Below are 21,682 nucleotides of genomic sequence, written 5' to 3' on the forward strand. Positions count from 1 at the left end.
TCACAGCTGGACAGGAGTCTTGGCTCCTTCAGGTTACTCCAGGATCTCTCTAGAGTGGGTGCAGGGGTCTTCTTCTTATCCCAAAAGCCAGGTAAGGGCCAAAACTGCCACTAGCCAATAGCAGAACTAGCCACACACACCTCCACACCCCCGAGCAGTGGTCCAATAAGGGCCAGTGGCGGGAACACTCATGCATATCACTCAGACACACTGAAACCAGTTATTGGATTGGGACCAGACAGTCCCAGCTCACATCCTGCCAGCAAACACACATAGCCCCCCCAGTAGACTGCCAAAAGCCTCTGCTTTCCCGGGTAGTGAAAGTCCATATAAGGATTTTCCTGGTCTCATAGGCCAGGAAGAAGACTAAAGAACAAGATGGCCAAAGGCCAAGCAAAAAACCTTGTGGCATGGCCATGTTTGGTCACTAGCCACAGTTAGTAGCCAAAACGCGGGAAACACGGTAAGGCTAAAACAAAAAGCACCAAAAATGGTAAAAAGTCACTGCTACCACCAGCTTGTCCATTTAACACACTTATAGTAACCAAAAAAAACCTGGGAGTTAGTCTAGTGCAAAATCAAAAAAGTGTACCCCATTGTACTGCACTGTAAGAGGCATTGTACAATGATGAAAGTTACCACAAGTGGTAACAAGTTACTAAAAGTAGCTACAAAGTCACAAGACAGGGAAACAATGTTTCCCAGCACTGACAGCCTGAAGGACATGTCAGTTTCCCCACGACAGATGAGCAAAAGCCCAGCGGAGCACAGCCGAGGGCTTCACTGCACTGTAAAAAGTACTGGCCAGGATCAAAAATAAAAGCCAAATGTTTGGGGGTCCATAAACATGAAAGGAAAGGTGCAGTAAGGACACATCTTTCATAACAGCCATCAGCCATAACTCAGTGTCAGGCTGGAGGGAAGAGGGGACACTGCGGCTCCTCAGGTGCCGTGACGCCGGTCCTAAGAAGCCGCACACATCCGTGCAGATCTTCCGGGGGAAGTCTACATTATGCCCAATTAGCCTCTTTGGGGCAAGAGCTTACTTCCGCCCATGCTTGCTAGGTTCAAGAGGTTGTGGGACTGGGATCCTCTTCTTGCAGAGAAGCGGAAGGCGTCACTGCGCTAGGTGTTTTTACGTAGTGCTTGGCCCAGCACACTAGGCCAGTGTGCACCTCCCAGCCATAGGTGGGCCGGCAGTGGGTTCAGGATGTTTTTCCCGCCAACCTCCCTTTCCACAAGTTAGTCTTAGAGGTGTGTGTTTTTTTTTTTGTTTATTCATTTATAGGAACGCACATAACCCATGGGTTGAACCAAGTTTTCCTGAGTCAGTTCAGCTCAATTTTGGGTCGGTAATGATGGTTTCACTAGATCTTTAAGTGGGCCGGGGCCCCAGCAAGCTTTTAAATACGGTTTCTAGCCGGGCCCCCCCAAGGCCAAGATTTCATCGCCTATAAGTATCTTTCATTACTAGGAAGCCCGGGGGTGGCGGGGGGGGGTCTGGGATTCATTCACCAACAATAACCTGGGGATTCAGCCAACTGGAACCCAGCCCCTGCGAGGAGGCCTCATTTTGGTGTCAGAGTGGGCCTCTCTACCTCGGGAAGGGTGGGGCATTCCGGCTGCAATAGTTTGACAATAAAGGACCGGCTGTCGGCGAACCAAAGCAAAGTGGTGTTTTATTCGTCTGCAAGTGTTTGTATTTCAGAGTCCAGGTTTCAGAGAGCGTGGGCGATTATATAAGGTTTGCTTTGAGGGGCGTGGGGGCGGGGGCAGCCTAGACAGGGTCTCCCAACTCCTTCCACGAGACAAAGGACCAAGGGTAGCGGTGTGTGCTGGGGGGCGTGGCGCTAGATTTCCCCGTAACCTTGATCCAGCAAAAATTCTCTCCCAAGGGAGCCTAAACCCCGTGCGAGTGATAGATAACATGTGATGTGTGTGGCCGGGCAAAGCGGGTGGGTGTCGGATCAGCTGTTCTCAGCAGAGCGCTGCTGTCTCTTTTTTCGTTTTGCGTTTTAAGCACAAAGAAATCGGCCGGTACAGGGTATCCAACTGTGATCCGGCAAATGTATGTTTCCGGCAGTTCTGTTTCAGTGGGGCTTTTAAAACGGGAAGCTGGCTGAGGACACCGCAGGGGGTGGGCGCTTGGGAGTGACTGTTGTCTGTGCCAAGTTGAGTGATGGGAGGGGTACTTGCCGTGTGAACCAATGACTACAAATGGGTGCTTTTATCACGCATTTTCTTGGACAGTGTCCTGTGACTCTTGCTTGTAGTCGTAACTCATGACCTAAAGGGACTCGTTAAGCCTCAAGTTACTTTGCATGGTGGCACTTGTAGTTTTCCATTTGTGGTGGTAAACGTAAAGGCACACTTTATATTATGTTTGTTCAACATACAGACTATTTCAACATGTGGCTCTCTAGATGTTTTGGACTACAATACCCATGCTCCCTCGCCATTGGCGAAGCTGGCTAGGGCTGGTGGGATTTGTAGTCCGAAATATTTGGAGAGTCAAAGGTTGGAAACCCCTGTGTTATCATAACGGTGTTCAGGTTGGTTTATTGAGTGATTTCTGTCCACTTTTCAAGTGATCTGTTTCTAGCTCCTCTACGAGGGGCATCCCTGAACTCTTCCCGTCCAGAGAAGGCGGGCACAGCCCACCCCCGCCCAGAACACAGAGGCAGGGAGCCCTGCGCCACCGGTCGGCACTCGGGCAGTGGAGCGCACAGTCCGTGCCAGGTCTGGGCAAGCCTTGCTTGCGGGGCTCCGGCCCGGAACACACAGCGCATTCTTAACTTGTTGGTACAGTGCGAACTCTCGGCGCAAAACCAAAAGTTGCTTTTGGGTCCAGGAGAAAGCGACGGGATGGAGTAAAACACGAGAAAATGCCATGGGCACCGACGGTGGCATGGATGTGTCCGCTGGCCTTCAAGGCGCTAGGCGAGGCTGCGCTGCGGTTCAGAGGGAAAGTGGCACGAGGGTCAGAGTGGCTGCGGTCGCTGGGGTTCAAATGGTTACCAAGTTTGGGGTTCAGAGAGAAAACGAGCTGGGGTTCAGGGCGAGACCGAGCTGGGGTTCAGTGGGAGAATGAGTTGGGGTTCAGGGCGAGACCGAGCTGGGAGAATGAGCAGGGGTTCAGCGAGACCGAGCTGGGGTTCAGCGGGAGAATGAGCTGGGGTTCAGAGAGAAAATGAACTGGGGTTCAGAACGACTGAGGAGTTTAGAGGGGAGTGACCTAGCGCCTAGAGTGGCTATGGCCCCTGCTGGGGTTCAACCGGTTACTGAGTTGGGGTTCAGAGGGAGACGGAGCAGGGGTTCAGAGGGACCTAGCGTCTGGAGTGGCTACGGTCGCTGGGGTTCAGCGCGAGACAGAATGTGGGGTCACATGGAGAATGAGATCGGGGTTCAGCGGGAGCTAGGGTTCAGAGAGAAAATGAACTGGGGTTCAGAACGACTGAGGTGGAGTTTAGAGGGAGGGTAACCTAGCGCCTAGAGTGGCTATGGCCCCTGCTGGTTACTGAGCTCGAGGTTCAGCGGGAGACTGAGCTTGGGGTCACATGGAGCCTGAGCTCGGGGTTCAGCGGGAGACTGGGCGTGCAGTTCGCGTGGCGAGTGAGCTGGGGTTCAGGGGTAGTGGGGGAGCTTGTGTTTGGTGGGAGACTGAGTGTGTGTTCATATGGACAGTGGGCTGTGGTTGGGGGGAGTGGGGGGCTTGTGTTTGGTGGGAGACTTAGTGTGTGCTTATATGGACTGTGGGCTGGGGTCAGGGGGAGTGGGGGGCTTGTGTTTGGTGGGAAACTGTGCTCATATGGACAGTGGGCTGGGGTCAGGGGGAGTGGGCGGCTTGTGTTTGGTGGGAAACTGATTGTGTGTTCATATGGACAGTGGGCTGGGGTCAGGGGGAGTGGGGGGCTTGTGTTTGGTGGGAAACTGAGTGTGTGCTCATATGGACAGTGGGCTGGGGTCAGGGGGAGTGGGGGGCTTGTGTTTGGTGGGAAACTGTGTGTTCATATGGACAATGGGCTGGGGTCAGGGGGAGTGGGGGAGTGGGGGGCTTGTGTTTGGTGGGAAACTGAGTGTGTGCTCATATGGACAGTGGGCTGGGGTCAGGGGGAGGGGGGGCTTGTGTTTGGTGGGAAACTGTGTGTTCATATTGACAGTGGGCTGGGGTCAGGGGGAGTGGGGGGGCTTGTGTTTGGTGGGAGACTGAGTGTGTGTTCATATGGACAGTGGGCTGGGGTCAGGGGGAGTGGGTGTGTTGTGTTTGGTGGGAGACTGAGTGTGTGCTCATATGGACAGTGGGGTGGGGTCAGGGGGAGTGGGGGAGCTTGTGTTTGGTGGGAGTCTGAGTGTGTGTTCATATGGACAGTGGGCTGAGGTCAGGGGGAGTGAGGGGGCTTGTGTTTGGTGGTAGACTGAGTGTGTGTTCATATGGACAGTGGGCTGGAGCCGGGGGTAGTGGGGCTGGGGCTTTTGTTTGGTGGAAGACTGAGTGTGTGTTCTTATGGATAGTGGGCTGGGGTCAGGGGGAGTGGGTGTGTTGTGTTTGGTGGGAGACTGAGTGTGTGTTCATATGGACAGTGGGCTGGGGTTGTGTTTGGTGGGAGACTGTGTGTGTGTTCATATGGACAGTGGGCCGGGGTCAGGGGGAGTGGGGGAACGGGGGAGCTTGTGTTTGGTGGGAGACTGAGTGTGTGTTCATATGGACAGTGGGCTGGGGCCAGGGGGAGTGGGGGGCTTGTGTTTGGTCAGAGACTGAGTGTGTGTTCATATGTACAGTGGGCTGGGGTCAGGGGGGTGGGGGGCTTGTGTTTTGGGAGTCTGAGTGTGGCTTTTGTTTGGTGGAAGACTGAGTGTGTGTTCTTATGGATAGTGGGCTGGGGTCAGGGGGAGTGGGTGTGTTGTGTTTGGTGGGAGACTGAGTGTGTGTTCATATGGACAGTGGGCTGGGGTTGTGTTTGGTGGGAGACTGAGTGTGTGTTCATATGGACAGTGGGCCGGGGTCAGGGGGAGTGGGGGAACGGGGGAGCTTGTGTTTGGTGGGAGACTGAGTGTGTGCTCATATGGACAGTGGGCTGGGGTCAGGGGGAGTGGGGGGGCTTGTGTTTGGTGGGAGACTGAGTGTGTTCATATGGACAGTGGGCTGGGGTCAGGGGGAGTGGGGGGGCTTGTGTTTGGTGGGAGAGTGAGTGTGTGTTTATATGGACAGTGGGCTGGGGTCATGGGGAGTGGGGGGGCTTGTGTTTGGTGGGAGACTGAGTGTGTGCTCATATGGACAATGGGCCGGGGTCTGGGGGAGACTTGTGAGTTTCGAGGGAGACTGTCCCCGTCAGGGAGCTGTGTTCCGAAACCAGAAGGGTTTCTCCGGGAGCCAAAACACACAGGTATTCGCGAGGAAAGCGGAAAATCGCTCGGATTGGGGTGGGGGGACTCGGGGCTTTTTTCCGCGGCCTGCTTAAGACATTAAAAATTGGAGAAATAATGCAAAAAAAACTTGACTGGAGCAAGTCCACCTCCCTCCCCTCCTCCCCCACTGCCCCCTCCTCTCTCGGGACGTCATGGGGGAGGGTATAAAGTTTCACCCGAGGATGAAGAGTGGAGCCAGTCAAGCCAGGGACGGCGTGAGAGAGGCGGAGAGAGGAGGAGAGACCTGAGACCGACCGGGAGAGAGACAGACAGGCGGCAGGAGTGAGTGTGGAAGAAGAGGGGGTAGAGAGAGGAGAGGAGACGGAAAGACAGACGAGGGCGGCGGGAGTGGGAGAAGAGACGAGTGCAAGCAACGGAAAGAGACGGGCGACCCAGAGAGCGCACGAGACCCCCGGGCGAGCAGACGGACCCGGCGAGAGGAGGGGGTCTGTAATACCCCCCTGGACCCTTGCGATCTCGCAGGAACAGGGCAGAAGGACGACACCGTGCAGCCCCTCTCCGGGTCACCAGCCCTTAGAAACTGCACCGCGCCAGACGTCCAAGGAACTGCCAGAACAAAGCAGTGGCCCAAGATCACACAAGCACGCGAAGATCAACGCGCGATTCCAAGGCCACTTTGAACCCAAACAAGACCACTGAGGAACGAACCTCCAGCGCACCGATAAACAGTGCAACCTGCAACCCCAATAGCTCCCGGCAACTCCTAAGCTGCTCTGCCCTCTCCAAGGCGAACCCAAGCCTCATCCTATGGTGACAAAGGTACAGAGGAGCACGAAAACCACCAAGCAACCCCAAGACAGCAGAGGAGCCCCCAACATCCCAGCGACACCCCGAAACCACCAAGGAAATCCCCAGTCACAGGCTGCTGTGCAATCCCACGAGCATTGAAAACACCCAAGCCAACCCAGGACCCACCAGCAACCCCAGACCCAAGGAATTCTGCAACTACAAAGAAACTCTGTAACCAACGATAAACCCTACGAACACAACCAACTCTACAAGCCCCGCAAACACCCAAGCCAACCCAGGATCCACAGCAGCCGCAGACCTGAGGAATTCTGCAACTACAAAGAAACTCTGTAACCAACGATAATCCCTACGAACACAACCAACTCTACAAGCCCCGCAAACACCCAAGCCAACCAAGGACCCACCAGCAACCCCAGACACGAGGAATTCTGCAACTACAAAGAAACTCTGCAACCAATGATAAACCCCAGGAACACAACTAACTCTGCAGGCTCCGCAAACACCCAAGCCAACCAGGGACCCATCAGCAACCCCAGACCCGAGGAATTCTGCAACTACAAAGAAACTCTGTAACCAACGATAAACCCTACAAACACAACCAACTCTACAGGCCCTGCAGACACCCAAGCCAACCCAGGACCCACCAGCAATCCCAGACCTCAGGAATTCTGCAACTACAAAGAAACTCTGTAACCAACGATAAACCCCAGGAACACAACCAACTCTACAGGCCCCGCAAACACCCAAGCCAACCCAGGACTCACCAGCAACCCCAGACCTCAGGAATTCTGCAACTACAAAGAAACTCTGTAACCAACAATAAACCCCAGGAACACAACTAACTCTGCAGGCCCCGCAAACACCCAAGACCAAACAGCAACCTCAAGTCTCTGAAGAAAACTAACGATCACTTATCAACTTCAGTCCCACTGCCCAAAAACAAGACCACAGAGGGGCAGACTACGGGGTAACCTGAAGGCAACACCCCAGCCCTGAGGCCATCAACAAGAGCAACACTACAGAGGAACAAGACCACATGCAAACCCAGGAACCACTGACACACCGGTACATCAGAAGCAACCCCGGGTCCACGCGGTAAGCTCAACGTCATAAAGGGACCCCAAGACTACAGCACATGGCAAGACCACAAGGCAATCTCAAAACCACAGAGGCTCCCTAAGACTACTGTTGAACATTAATACCACTGAGGAACCCTAAGACCGCTGAGTAACCTCAAAGCCACAGAGAAACCCCAAGACCGCTGGGAACTAAACTCCATGACCACTGCAGAATCCAAAGTACCTCAAGGAACTCCAAGAGCATCAGGTGACCGACCACAAGACTAATAAGAAACCTTAACACCACTGCCGAACTCATTGTGGAACACACAAGCTCTCAGTCAGAGGATCTCCCTGGTCCGTCAAAGAGAATTGTGGAACACACAAGCTCCCAGAGGATTGCCCTGGTCCACCAAGGATCCCCTGGGTCAACCTGGAACTACTAAGGTCACTGAGTAACTTCCATGCAACCGAGAAACCTCCAGACCGCAGGAGATCCCTTTGGGCCTTCAAGGAACTCCCAGACCACTGAGGAACAACCCATCTAACCGAATTGTTCATTGATGGAAGCTTTGACTCCTAGGTAACACCACGTTTTGTGAAAGATCCACCAAAAAAAGACAGCCGCTGCCGCTTGTGTGGCATCCACAACGAGTGCATTGAAGCTTCCTTGCACCTGCACGCCGGACCGCTCCATGTACCTGAAGAGCATTGGAGACAGTTGTAACAAGCGCTGATTTAGGATGTACACACTCTTGCCCCAGTTGTTTGGGACGGAACTCGCCTGGCCCTGAATGTTCCCGGATGGGTATTCGAGGGGTTATTGCTCAGGAAGGAGGGGTCAATGTGGTTTCCTGATATCCTGCCTCATCGTTGCCAGGTCAATGAAAAGTACTATGGCGTCGGCGAAAGCGCTGTCTAATGGCCGCATGGCCACCACCCCTGAACAGGAAGATGGGGTGCCCCCTTCCTAGATTGAACATTTCATCAAGGAGACCCCCACTTTAACCCACAGTGGGACAACAGACGGAGACGCTCTACCAGAAAGGCCCCGGTCCAGCAGCCTTCATACCGGCCATGTTTCGATTAGTGGTGTTGCAGAAGGGGTGGCGGTAATGCCAGACCCAAGGTGGCCGGCACATACGGCACACGAGTCAGGGGAAGCCCTCCATCAACCAAGACTTGGCCATAACATCCACAATGTTCCTGATAGTCTAGGAGCCCCCACATGTGCTTCCTTCCAGGAAGGCAATCGCACCACGTTCTGAGGCACTACAGCGCCCCAGGGGCCGCAGCCTCTCCCCAAGGCTGCTGGGTGCCCCCACTCCTTCTAGGATCCCCAACACGCTTGGAGGCCACCTACTGTGTACCGCCTGTGTCTGGCGGGTGGGCACCGCTCATTTTAGGACCTCCACACTCCTCCGCCAGGTCCTTGAGCCGCAGGCCCTCCCACTCTTGCAGGACACCCTGAGACTGTTGAAGATGCCCTGGCCTCTGCTCCTCCTCCGGCCCCCCCTGTCCACTAAGATGCCCTGGCACGCGGCCCTTCTGGCCCTGGCGCTGCTGGAGGTCCTTTCCCGCTGCTGCGCCCTCACCAGCTGCCCCACCATGGACTCGGAGCAGATCAAGCGGCGGCGGGTGGAGGCCATCCGGGGGCAGATCCTGAGCAAGCTGCGCCTGACCAGCCCGCCCGAGGCGCTGCCCGACACCCAGGTGCCCCAGCACGTGCTGGCGCTCTACAACAGCACGCGGGAGCTGCTGGAGGACGTGGAGGCCGACGGCGTGCGTCAGTGCGCGCGGCGCGGAGGCGGCCACGTGGCCGACGTCGACTACTACGCCAAGGAGGTCTACAAGTTCGACGTCATCCAGGGCCTCTCCGAGCACAGTAAGGCCCTGTGCCCCGGCCACGCCCGCCTGGCCTGCTTCCCTTGCCCTCTCAGGCTCCTTCTTTCTTCCCCGTCTCTTACTTTCCCTGTCTTTTTTTAATCTTTCCTCTTTCGCATTTCTCACTTTCCACTCCTCGTTCTCTTTCCTTCCATTGGACTCCCATTCTTATATCTTCTCTTTATTTCTTTTAATCATTCGCCTCTCATTTCCTTCTGCATTCGCACCTTTATTTTCCCTTATCTTGTTTGTTTCTGTAAATGTGTCCCCTCTTTTTTTATTTTTTCTTCCACCTTTCCTCTTTTTCCTTCACTTCATCTTTTAATCACTTTTTTCCCCTCCCCCATCTGTATTCTTCTCTTTGCATTGTCTCTTTGCTGCTGTATTTGCTTGTGTGTTTCTCCCCCTATTCTCTCCTTTATATGTGCTTACTCGCTACTCTTCCTTTTTGTATTGTTTGTTGGTTTGCTTGTTTTATTTGCTTATATAGCGCACCGAACTCCCGGGTCTCTTAGCGCTTTTCTTAGGGTACATGCTTAAAATAGTCATACGAGATACAGTAATATAGACAGTAGTAGATACAATATTATGCAGATATATACAAGGTGAGTAGATCTACAAAACGCTTTCCTTTGCCAGCCTTTTTCCTTCGGTGTTTTTTTTTTCCGATGCTTTTCTGGTTTTGTTTCGTTCTTTTAGCTGTATTTTGCAGTAAAGGCTGTCACCTTTTTACGTTTTACTTAAAGGATATGTTGTATGGTCTAGTTGCCCAATGTGCCGTCAGGAAATGTGGCTTTTGATCCCGGCGTCTCCACGTGACCAAAGTGTTTAAATTCTGGCCAAATAAGGGTTTTCACTTAGTGGCAACATTGGAAAACTTGTAAACAAGATCAAGAGGGAACTAATAAGCCTTGCACATAAAACAACAGGATACTTTGTACTTGTATGCAAGAAAGCTATCTTCTAGCTCAGTGGGTGAATGCACCTGCGGCAGAGTTTTGCGTGCAACCTAAAATTGAAAGGTTTACACCCCGCTAAGGATTACTTTTTCTTGTATCACTTCCAGGATGTTGAAAGGAGTATCAATGAGTTGCGTGATAGGCCCCCTACTATTCTGAACCCACGCGTTCTCTTGTAGAATCCACCGTTCCCTTCACTCGTTTCTGTTCCTCCGTTTGTTTTTTTTTGCCCTGTGTGGATAACTCTGTTCCTTTCTTTCATTCCGTCTCTGGTTTTCATCTCATTCTCGCGCTTTTTTAATGATAGGATTTGTGTTTTTCTTCGCGGCAGAGGTTTTCCTGTCGCGTTTCCCCGCCACCTGTTCTCTCTTTCTGTGCCTACTGCCCTGGTTTAATTGTGTGCACACTGTGAGTACTACGGGTACTGTTGGGTAGGGCGACTGCCGGCTCAGACTATTGGGTAATGGGGCAGTGCTGTAGGGCGGCCTGATAGGCCAGTGTGGACTGAAGGGGGACTGTTGTGTTTTCTATAGCGCTGCATACCGGAAATTCCAGTTTCAAAGCACTCAGTGACAGGTGTTACTAAATGTCATCATTATTATTGCCAACATGGTGGCACTAAGGTTCTGACCTCAGAAGGCGGGAGGTGTGAGTCGGCCTAGAGGAGTCTCGAACCCTTGTCCACGCGGCAGTTACCTCATTGGGACCACTGTAAGCAGATCGATGTGCACTGGAGCCTGTCGCCCACCACACGTTTACAGAACTGTGCCTCCAAATACTACTCGCATGGTTTTGCCAAAAAAGTCACACATTGCAAATGGCTCAGTTGTTGTCCTTGTCGGCTCCTGGCTGACTCCAGTTGTAGTTTGCTGGTACCATTCACACATTCTACCAGTACCGTTAAGGGGAGCCTAAAACGAACTTGACAAGAAATAGGCCCCAGAAATGGCACACAATCGTGAATCGCAATGTGTGACTTTTTCACAACAGCATACCAGATGGTTTGGACTACGACTCCCATGATCCTTCACCATTGACTCTGCTGAGACTGGCTGATGCCAGATGTAGTCCCACACCTCTGGAGTGGCTGAGACTGCAGACTCCTACCTCAGAAGGTAACTTGTATTTGCATTGATGTTAGCACATCTGTGGTACTTCTTTTTCTTCTCTGGATTTTTCTCCTGTGGTTTGGTTCAACCTCCAGGGAGGCCGGCCCTGAAGCAGGGGATGAGTGGGAAGAGGACTCTGTGGTAATTGACCCTATCATACCTTATCCATCGGCTATACTTCGCTATTGCCAGACGGAACTGCACGTATGGGAACGAGCAGAAGCAAAGGGCTAATAAGATCCCACCCAAAGGGCGTACAAAAACATCTCAAACCACCCATCAAAGACATAGGCGCCCTGAGGGACTCCATGCAGTCACTAACCTCGTATTTCGCACACCGGGGCCAAATAATGCTAGATAGACCACCCTCTAGCGTAGCGCCCTTGACAGAGAGTGAGAATAACCCAAGACGCGGTGTGATGCCTAAAAGGAGAACCACGGTGGTCGCAAACGTAAACCAGACTCGTGCAGTGGATTCTGGTATGACTTCCAGAATAGATAGGTTTCCCCCACCATTATCGAATGCGTGTCTCTCTACGGCTATACCTCATGGCAGAGCCGACTCTATAACGAATAGCATTAAATGCTATGTAAAGAATCATCCCCAGAAGGCCCCTCCCGGTTGTTCAACTGATAGATAGAAGGTCGTTTGCAGAGGGAAACAACCAGGGTTTTCTGGTCCATCAGTAACTATGTGTAATGTGGCCAGGCTGTCTTTGACAGCGATTGAGTCCCAGGTACCATTTATAGGCAAATGCATACATTGGTTAAGAACAGGTAAAGGGGTGCACCTCGATTATTAGAGAAGCTATTCTTGGGTGCCCTCGGGTGAAGATGGCCAATAGCAATTTTGATTGCAATCAAATTTTCTTTGTTGAAGAGTTCTTGGCGGAAGGGCTCCTGGCAATTGAGCTTACAACATATCCACCCATGGGTACCAATATAACTTTGAGGGTGCATCTACCGCAGCAGGGCAGTGCCCCCCTTCAGAGTGATCATGTTCTGCAAGGGAGTAGAACGGTGCCAGAAACTGAAATCACCTCATTATTGGTGCCTCTAGTTACTAGGGGTCATGTGCTTTGCCATTCTAGACCGAAGGCCGAGTACATGGCCCACCATATCGCGTATAGGGGATGCGGGTTTGCTTTCCCATCCCTCTTTCACTAGACTGAGGGGTGCTCGTACAAGGTACCCAAAGAGAAGCTCAAAGGGGCTAAACCCTACTCTGTTCTGTGGCACCTCCCTGTAAGAGAACAGAAGGCATAGCAGGAGAATACCCCATTTTCTCCTCGGGTGCTCTTCCAAGCCACCTATCATGCATTTCAGGGTCTTGTTGAACCGCTCAACGAGCACATTGGTTTGTGGATGGAAGGAGGTAGAGAAATGGTAGGTGACTCCACACTCTTCCCTCATGGCCTTCATATATGCTGATATGAAGTTTGATCCCTGTCAGAAACGACTTCCTTTGGGTACTCCAACACAGGAGAATATCCCAATCAGAGCCTTCGCAACCACAGGGGCTTTGATGCTCCTCAGAGGGACAGCCTCAGGGTAGCTTGTGGCATGGTCCACCACCACCACCGAGATGTAACTGTTCCCTGAGCTGGTTTGAGGATCCTAAGGACCCACAATGTCCGTGCCTATTCTCTCAAAAGGCCGCCCAACCACGGGTAGTGGAATTAAGGGGGCCTTTGTGGCACCACCTGACTTGCCAGAAGCGTGACAAGTCGGTCAGGACCAGACAAATTCCTTACCTTTTACGCCAAACTGCGGACAGTAAAAGTGCGCAGACAACGAGCCTGATGTCTTAGTCACGCCCAAGCCAAATCCAAAAGGAACTTTATGTGGCACTGAGGAATCACCAATCTCCTGGTGCCCTCGCCCTCAGAGTCTTTTGGCTCACTGCGCAGGTATCAATCCTCCCAGTACACTTTGAAGAGGCCAGCTGCCTCGCCCCTGGCCTGCTCCTCAGTCTGCTTCTGCACACCCACCAGAGTGGGACACTCTTTCTGGGCTGTGTAGAAGTCAGTCTCACCTGGGCCACCAGTTGATGCAAACTCATCCAGCTTGGGCAGGCCCTTCAGATCTGCATCCAACTGGTCCTCCACCTTGGGTTGCTGCGCTGCGTCTGGCAACTCTGAAGTCACTGAGTCCCCTGCAACCAAAGTACGGTGCTCTGTGGCTACTAGCCCCTCCCATGCAGGAGTGGGAGACTCAGTAGTTTGTGGAACTGGACTAGGTGCTACCGGCCACGCCAGTCCTTTCAACAAGCCCTCTGGAAGCACCCCAGGCCCCAAGAGTGTTCAATCTGTGGTGATCTCTTTGGCCCTCGGTGGAGTAGCCGCTGCATCTATCTTGGGATCAGGAAGATCATTACCCAACAGACATGGGACAGGGATGGATTCTTTCACCTCTACACAGAGCTGGGTCGTTACACTTCGCCAGCTGAACTCTATTATCGGCAAGGAGCACTTACTCTTTCCGTCAAACCCACTAACGCACAAATCAGGTCCATCAATATACTGGCCTGGATGTACCTACGGCCGGGTGACAGCAGGAGTTTTGTGTCCATTGATACACACATTTGTTCTAGAAACAGTTGAGTATTATTGGGAACTTGGATCTCTTCTGGAGAGCCGGTACCGTTCCCACTCAGTGTATCCAATCCACATTCAGCCACTCTCTGGCCTAGTGGGAAGTCCTCCACCAAGAGGCCCACACTAATGGTGTCCTCTTCCGCCAGTCCAACATTCACTATGGCTTGCTTGGGTAAGCCCTTGAAAGCAGGATCCGCTTTCCTATGGCCCAACTCCTTAAACACGAAACAACCTTTGGGTGGTGAGAATGCAGGTCTCCCAGTGTTAGAGGTGCCTGCGCTCTTCTTTTCTATGTGCACGGCTGAACTAGAGTTTGGGGATTTCCCTTCGTTCTTTTGGGGACCTGACTTAGAATAGGATTGGGTTGGACCTTTGTCCTTCCCATCGTTGTTTACTTTTTTGTCCACGATTTCTCTTCTGGTTTGGATGCGCCCACCTGAGCCTTTTTCTGGACTGGAGTACTCACAAACCTGTCGGCAGCCTTTGCAAGCTCCGTAGGGTCTGTGATAGTCTTGTCCACAAGATGCTGGTGTAAGTCAACCTCACAATATTTAATACATGCTCACACGCAATCACATTTTAAATCCCTTTAAATGTGTCAACTTTGTTACCAGTCACCCACCCACTCAGATATTTCAACGACAAGTGTGTGAACACTTCAGATGTCTGCCCACTTTTCTTTCCTAGCTCTCTGAAGCTCTTGAGATACTGTTCTGGGGTTTTACAGAACTTCTTGATTAGGGCTGCATTAATGCTCTCATAAACAGGCCTTTCCTCAGGAGTTAATTGAAGAATTGCATCAGTCCCTGGTGTTGGTAAGCGACTAGTCAGAGCTGCACCCCACAGTACCTCATCCACCTCCTGCAGCTGGAATGCCAGCTCGAGCACTTCAAACGAGTCATAAATATCCTTCCCCACTTCCTAAGCCTGCACTAAGTCTTTGGAGATGTGCCGCCGGGGTTTATCCCGGGCACTCTGGTTTGAGCCACTACTGCTGCTTTCGCTAGAGGCGGATCTGTTGGCCTCCCTCTTCTCTTCAAGCGCCAGCTTGCGCAGCTCTATGGCAGCCCTGTCCAAGTCTATGGTGACCTTGTCCTGCTGTTTCTCTTTCTCTAGCGCTAGTCTCATCTCCTCGAGCAGGAGCTTTCTAGACGCGACCTCATTAACAGCCAGAACAATTACTGGGCCACTTAGAGTCTTTGCTGAGGCCTGGGAACTTCAGGATGATGCACTAGCCCCGAACCTCACAGACACGCTTGAGTGTTGAGAAACCACACTTGCCCACTAGCGGGATGATTTGAGATAAACACTGCTTATGCGGTCGTCCTCGTCATTTTCTCCCTCCGGAGGGTCTTATCCGTTCGGGTCCACAGGGCCTAGCCCGTCCCCAGGGGTCTTCTCCCCAACTGCCCTCGCTTCTACCCAAGCTTAGAGGCTGGTCAGCAACTCAGGTTTATTAACTGTGGGGAAGACCCCTCTCTTGACATAAGACGCACATGATATCCTTGGTCCTGCCTTTTACAGTCTCCATGTAAAGATCCATGACTATTACTAATACCTGGCAGTGACTAAACGTTGCCTGCAACAGTACTTTTATCGTTGGGTGACTAAGCTGTGCGCAAGGCTCCAACTGATCCGACCGCTTGCCACCAATGTGGCAAATCAACTTCCGGGGCACCGGTGGTCCAGGTATGAATAGCGGTTTCTAAACCATCAATCAGCCCCACATCACTAGTACACCTGAAGGGATCCAAACAAATAGAAAACACAAACAAATCATAAACCTCCATGTCCAATTTTGGTAATGTGGACGGAACGGCAGGCTTATCTCTTCAAGGTTGTAGTTTGTTGGTTAGTTGCAACACAGAGAAAATACAATTATTACCCAATGATATAAGGGACTGTCAAGTCAAGGGTAGTTGGTAAAGCAATCGGTCTTAACTGTTCACGGTTATTTGGCACCAAAGGAGCAAGGGGTTGTAAATGTCACTAGAGGCCTTCGGAGAAGGACCAGGGGACGGAACCACAATGTACTTGGTGCTTTGGATGATCTTGATGCTCGACAGCCTCAAGTCAGTTCCAGGACGCTTTGCAGCTCCTGCGACATAGTTCAAGACAGGGGACACCTGTGGGTATCAGGCAGCAGGAAGTTCATCTAGCGAGGCTGGACGGACAGCTGCAGGCCAGCCTACACAGCATCTCGGGGTCAAGAATTGCTGTCTATGTGCTGGTTGGTGGATCTGGAACGCTAGTCGAGGTGTCTCGGACGGCTTTAGTGACTGCAGCATGACAACAGTCAGTAGTGCAGTCAATCGCGGTTCGAGGGTTCGACTGCCTCGAAAATGTCCTTAAAAGATGGACGCAGGTTGATGCTTGTTGTAGCACTCCTCCTAGCTTCTTAGCAGGGTTTGTGTCATCATTTAAGGGGGACGGCCCAAAGCCGAGGAGAGTATTTGCAGGCAATGGCCTTCTCCTTTGTTCAGAGACTCTCCGGCACTTCCCACCTGACAAGCTTGCTGGCAGAACCTAGCAGGGCACGCTGTGTGCTGGCTGGGTACTGGTTCTGGAGCTGCTGGACGGGTCCTCTGAGTCATGTAGCTCCCTTGGAAATCCTGGCCTTCCTTCACTGGCGGAAGCTGTAAGGCAGACTGTACCTTCAGCCAGGGTCCAAATGAGTCCTTCTTACCCCTTTCGAAGTTGTTGGATAATCTGCCAAAAGAGGGGCTCAGCCCTCTTTTAAAGCCAAATGGGTCACAGTGATTTGTGTAGGCTAAGCATACCTTAATGAACCAGCCCTGGGTCCCCACCAACAATCTTTTGTTATGCGTGAGGTCATAACCAGAGTGCTTTGCAACAGGAAAGGTAAGGGGTGACAACATGTACTACTAAGTCCCACCATCTTCCTGTCTGTTGTGGGTCAAAGTGTCTCTCTGGTTAATTGAGCTCTCTGTGACTCCTGATCAAAGCACAGGTCCTCCTTGAAGTTTGTGGCGAGAATAGACTTTCTATTGCCCTCAAATCACATACTTACTCCCTCTGAAAGGGGGTCGCCTAATGTAAACAGTTGTCCCAGACATGCCATTCACGGCCCTTCATTACAGACGGATTTCTTGCCCTTTGTTAGTTCTGTGAACAGGCCTCTTCGCAGGCCTGCTTTAATGAACTCTCATCAGTATTTTTGCTATCACCACACAGAACTTAACAACAGACAGGGCGGATCCATGGAGCCTTTGATATTTTAATTAGGTTGGCCATGGCCGGAGTAAGGTGTTCCCTTCCCCCTTCTTGAGATGCTTTTATGTACCCGTGGCTGTCACATTGCAGCTCAACATAACAGGAGGACTGTGCAGGTAGGCTGTGTCCCCCAGAATAAGCTTGAATATGTGTTTGTTGTGCAGTGAGCAATGGGAAATGTGTGTGGATTAGCCCCACACATTTCCCAGAGGTTTACCTAGCAACATTCCATTTCTTTAAAAAATATATCAAAACAGCCCATGTGAGTGCACACTCCTCATGCAGATGGTCGAATTACTCACAACGCCAATATTACCAACTTGGCAGATTTCTCTCTTGGAATATTGCAGGTGTTTCTAAACTCCTCCAGGAACCGAGTTGGTGTGAGTATATCAGGGAATTCCAATGTATCCTTCTCCAAGAAACTTGGACGTCAGAATGGGTAGATTTCCAAGGCTTCCAATCATTTCAGATACCGGCAGTAAGGGGTCGCAAGGGAAGACCAAGTGCGGGCTCTAATTGCATGGGTTGACCCTACATTGAACTGGCATGTATCCATCGTAGACACTGGTTCGTGGATTTACAGTGCTTGGTGATTTCAACCCCTTGAGGGAAATCATGTTGTATTGTTTATTATGTATAACGGGCCTAATTCTGTGCTCGTGTTAGATAATGTGTTATGCGTTGTTGAATCACAGGAAACTACGAGTGGGCCTATTTCTAATAGTTTGGCTGTGGGCGACCGAAATCTGCAAATGGAGCCCTGTTAGGAGTTGGAAGGATTATGGGAGGACCAGGAGGCGGCCTGGAATATCCCCCCACCCCCATTATCTGCTCCTTGCCCACTTGGAGCTAACAAATGTGCAGTATATGTGCTCTGCATTTTCTATGCCCTTGAGTTAAGAGCACGTAATGGTCGTTATAAGGGTGACCTTCCAGCTGGGAAAGCATTTTCCGGGCCACAGGGGTCGAGTCCTATTGATTACATTCCTATCTCTGCTAAGAATTGGAATTGGGTTTCCAATTTTGAGGTGATTTAAAGATACTATATTTATTTGATTATTTATTACATTTGTAAAGCGCGTCCAACCCTCAGGCATCCGGGCGCATGGCTTAAGAAAGTGGTTACAGGTTACACAACTTACAAATTTGGTTGCAGGTTGTGCAGGCGTACACATGTGGTTACAGGAAAAGCAGACTTTTATTATTTGTTTATTTACAGGAATTTGCAATATAGACAGAATACCAAATTCATAACAACATATATAAAAAAATTAATGCATTGAGAAAAAAAAAACGGAATATTGTTGATGAGAATATGTGTGCGGTTAGTCGAGAATGCAGAATGGATCTTGATAGGTGGTCACTTCTTAATTTGTCACTACGGCGTAAGGCTAATGCCCTTAAGATGAATTTGGCTCCCGAGGTTAATTTTGTAACGAGTATGCTGTCTCTGAAAATCAGTAAACCTTACTGGAAGGATCTAGACCGTTTCATTCAAGAATTGTTATGGGATAAGAAACCCCCGAGACTTAGCATTTGGAAGCTGCAACTTCTAGTTCACGAAGGTGGACTGGGGATTGCAAATTTTAAGGCTTATCATTTGCCTTTTTCTTCACATATCTTCATTCCCTTTTTGAGTACAAATCCGTATCGTTGGGCTTTGGCAGAATCTAATGCCTTTGGTCCGCTTGGACTGGAGGCCTTATCAACTACTAATACTAAAGATCAAGGATGCAGTTCATTAGTTACAACATCTTTGCGCACTGCATGGCGTGAGTTGTTGGCGCTTTTGTGTAAGGGTGCTTCCAGATGTTTGCGGGCTTCCATTTGGCTGAATCCTAAGATCAGGGACAACACCAAAACCATTTCCTGGCCTGATTGGTACCTTGCTGGCATTAGACAGATTGGTGATCTTGGGAGAGATGGTCGATGGATGACCGCAAATGAGTTAAGAGAGAAATGGGATTTCTGGAATCTAACGGACTCCTCTTATAGACGTATAAAGAGGTCGATAGGCGACATTGATTGGTCTAATACCGCAGACTTGAATATTTTCCTTGCAACATCTGAGAACAAAGGAGGTGGCTTAGCGAGCAGCGTGTACCAATTGAAATGTGTCAAATTATTGTGGTAATGATGCATTGCAGAATGTTTGAAGTGCGAGAATTGGCTCTGAAATCACATCAGATTGTTGGCAAAATATTTGCAGAAATGTTTCCTTATGTTCTTTGAACTTGGGCGAAAGGACACGACAACTCAAAATTCTTAATCGTGTTTATTGGTGTCCAGGAAAGCTAAAATTGAGAGGGATGTCAGATAGTGATGACTGTTGGGGGTGTTAACATGCAGTTGGTTCCTTGGAACATATGTTGTGGAGTTTTGTCTGAGTTTCTGGCTTCTGGCCTGAAGTTTGTGATGCTTGTATTCAAATGTCCGGTGGGGATCCAAATTTAGATTTCAAGACAATGGTATTAGGTGATGACGCTGAGATTTGTGATCTCAGCTCTTCCCACAAAAAATGTCTTTTTAGGGGTGCCATTGTGGCCAAACGCTTGATACTTCAGGGCTGGAAAAGCAAGATTTCTCCATCATTTGATGATTGGATAGAGGAAATGCACAAACTCTCAAGGACTGAAAAATTGATTTATAAACTGAAATGCAAATAGTCTTTTATGAAAAGCAGGCTTATGGGTCTGGTTACAGGTCATGCAGGCTTAAGAATATGGTTACAGGTCATACAAACTTAAGAGGGTGGTTGCAGGCCATACTTAGTTATATTGGACAATTAGAACATTATGCAGTGCAGTGTGAGAGGTGGTGGCGGCTTCGTGCCTCCTAGGATAACGCCTAATGGTGAGATGACTGAATAAGGTGCAGTGTACGAAAGTGATCCTAGACCTCTGAGAGCTTCCCCTTTGCTCCCAGGTAGTTCTTCCGGAATTGGCAGGGATCAAAAATCTACTCGGCCAATTTTTGTAACACGCTGTGCTCGTAAAACAGTAGCATGGGCTAGAGGGGTGGAGCGTGATAACAAACAGGTTCTCTACGAGACAATCCTTCCACACATAGAATCCATGTGTAAGGAAGGGGTGCCGGATACCATAGCTCGTGAGGCATTCACCGTCTTGGCCGAGTCCATTTGGCCCTTTGTAACGAGTAACCGAACGGCAGTAAAAAAGTCATGCAGTGGCCAGGCGCAAATGGCATGATGAGGAACGTGTGCAGGCGAAACAATGTCTGTTAGATATCGTAGCAACGGCTACACTGGTCTATATGGTGCTTTTGCGTGCTTGCAGGTGTGATTACACGACTTTAATTAAGAGACGAAAAAATCGGCACATCTAAAGTTGGAATGGAATTTCCTTGCGACAGCCTAATAGAGTGTGGATAGTGGGAAGTTCTGGAAGTTGGTCTCTAGTGTGAGGTCCAAGGAGAAGAATGGCTTGCTAGGAAACATTACCCCACATCAATGGTGCACCCCATTTTATGGAACTCTATGGTGGGCGAACAGACTGTGGGTTACCAGCTGTATCTGTTCCTGAAATAATTCCTGGGGATAACATGGACAGAGCCTTCTTACACCTTGAGTTAGAGGAAGTTGTTCTTGCAATTAAATCGCGAAAACGAGAAAAAGCCCCGGGTCCTGATAGAGTGCCAGATGATTTATTTGAAGATGAGCCAGTTATTTGGGCTCCCACCCGTTGGAAAATCTTTATGGCATTTATCAATCTGAATTCAGTTCATGCCTCATGGCGGAATGCTGAAATCATACCGATTATATAAAAAAGGGAGGTAGCGATAACCCAGCTAATTTCCAGCCCATTTCCCTATTGGACAGTACGGATAACATTTTTGCCACAGTGGTATTGAAACACATACAAGAGTGGGTCGATCGAAATGACATTATACACACAATCCAAGAGGGGTTCCAAAAGGGGAGGGATACAGTGGCCCAAAGCGTCTGCTTTTTCTTGATCATGCAAAGGTATAGTCTTGAGGAAGGCGAATTTGTATGCCATCTTCGTCAACCTCAAGACTGCATTTGGTGGAGTCCCGCGACACACACTTTGGCTGGTTTGGTAAGCGCGTAAGGTGCCACCTAACCTTCTGGCGGTTGTCCAATCCTTTTACGCTGAAAATAAAGCTGTCGTTCGATATGGGCTAACAGGGCGAGGTGACGCCGCCATTTGATGTGATAAAAGGGGTGAGGCAGAGGTGCGTCCCCACCCCACTTGTATTTTGTATTTGCATTGGAGAAGTAATTTGAACCCTGCTTAAGGCAAGCCAGGGTCCACCTAAACTAAGCTCAGTGATATCCAGCACTTTTCTTTGCGGGCAACGCAGTGTTATCCTCAACGCCGCAGGGGATGCAGGCAACACTGGCGTTGTTTGTGAGGAAATGTGGAAAGCTCACGCTTTGCTTGAATATAAGTAAAACTAAGTCTATGGTGCTTAAGCCAAATTCTGGAAGGATTACCGCTCGAGCAGGTTACATTTTATGATTACCTGGGGGCCAGGTATCATGAGAATGGGTCCTGGACCTCCCAGGTTGCAAAGGCGAGAATTTATCGGTAAAAGTATAGTGAAGGTTGCAGGTCGTTTTTTGTAAACATGGCAGAAGAGCTATTTCTCCTGCGTTAAACATGGGGTCATGTCTGCTT

General features: G+C 50.4%; 2 protein-coding genes across 3 annotated transcripts in view; one reads left to right on the forward strand and one right to left on the reverse strand.

Moving 5' to 3' along the window:
- The window catches only part of IFT43 (intraflagellar transport 43), a 580,365-nt gene that overhangs the window by 181,354 nt on the left and 377,329 nt on the right, over positions 1 to 21,682 (reverse strand). The window lies entirely within an intron of this gene.
- Positions 5,585 to 21,682, forward strand: part of TGFB3 (transforming growth factor beta 3) — a 114,715-nt gene continuing 98,617 nt past the window's right edge. Inside the window, exon 1 of the mRNA XM_069638035.1 lies at positions 5,585 to 9,120. Within this exon, the coding sequence (XP_069494136.1) occupies positions 8,718 to 9,120 (403 nt within the window). The 5' untranslated portion in view covers positions 5,585 to 8,717. The remainder of the gene's footprint in view (positions 9,121 to 21,682) is intronic.

This window comes from Ambystoma mexicanum, chromosome 14 (genome assembly GCF_040938575.1).
Source record: "Ambystoma mexicanum isolate Mex_15411 chromosome 14, UKY_AmexF1_1, whole genome shotgun sequence".
Classification (NCBI taxonomy): domain Eukaryota; kingdom Metazoa; phylum Chordata; class Amphibia; order Caudata; family Ambystomatidae; genus Ambystoma; species Ambystoma mexicanum.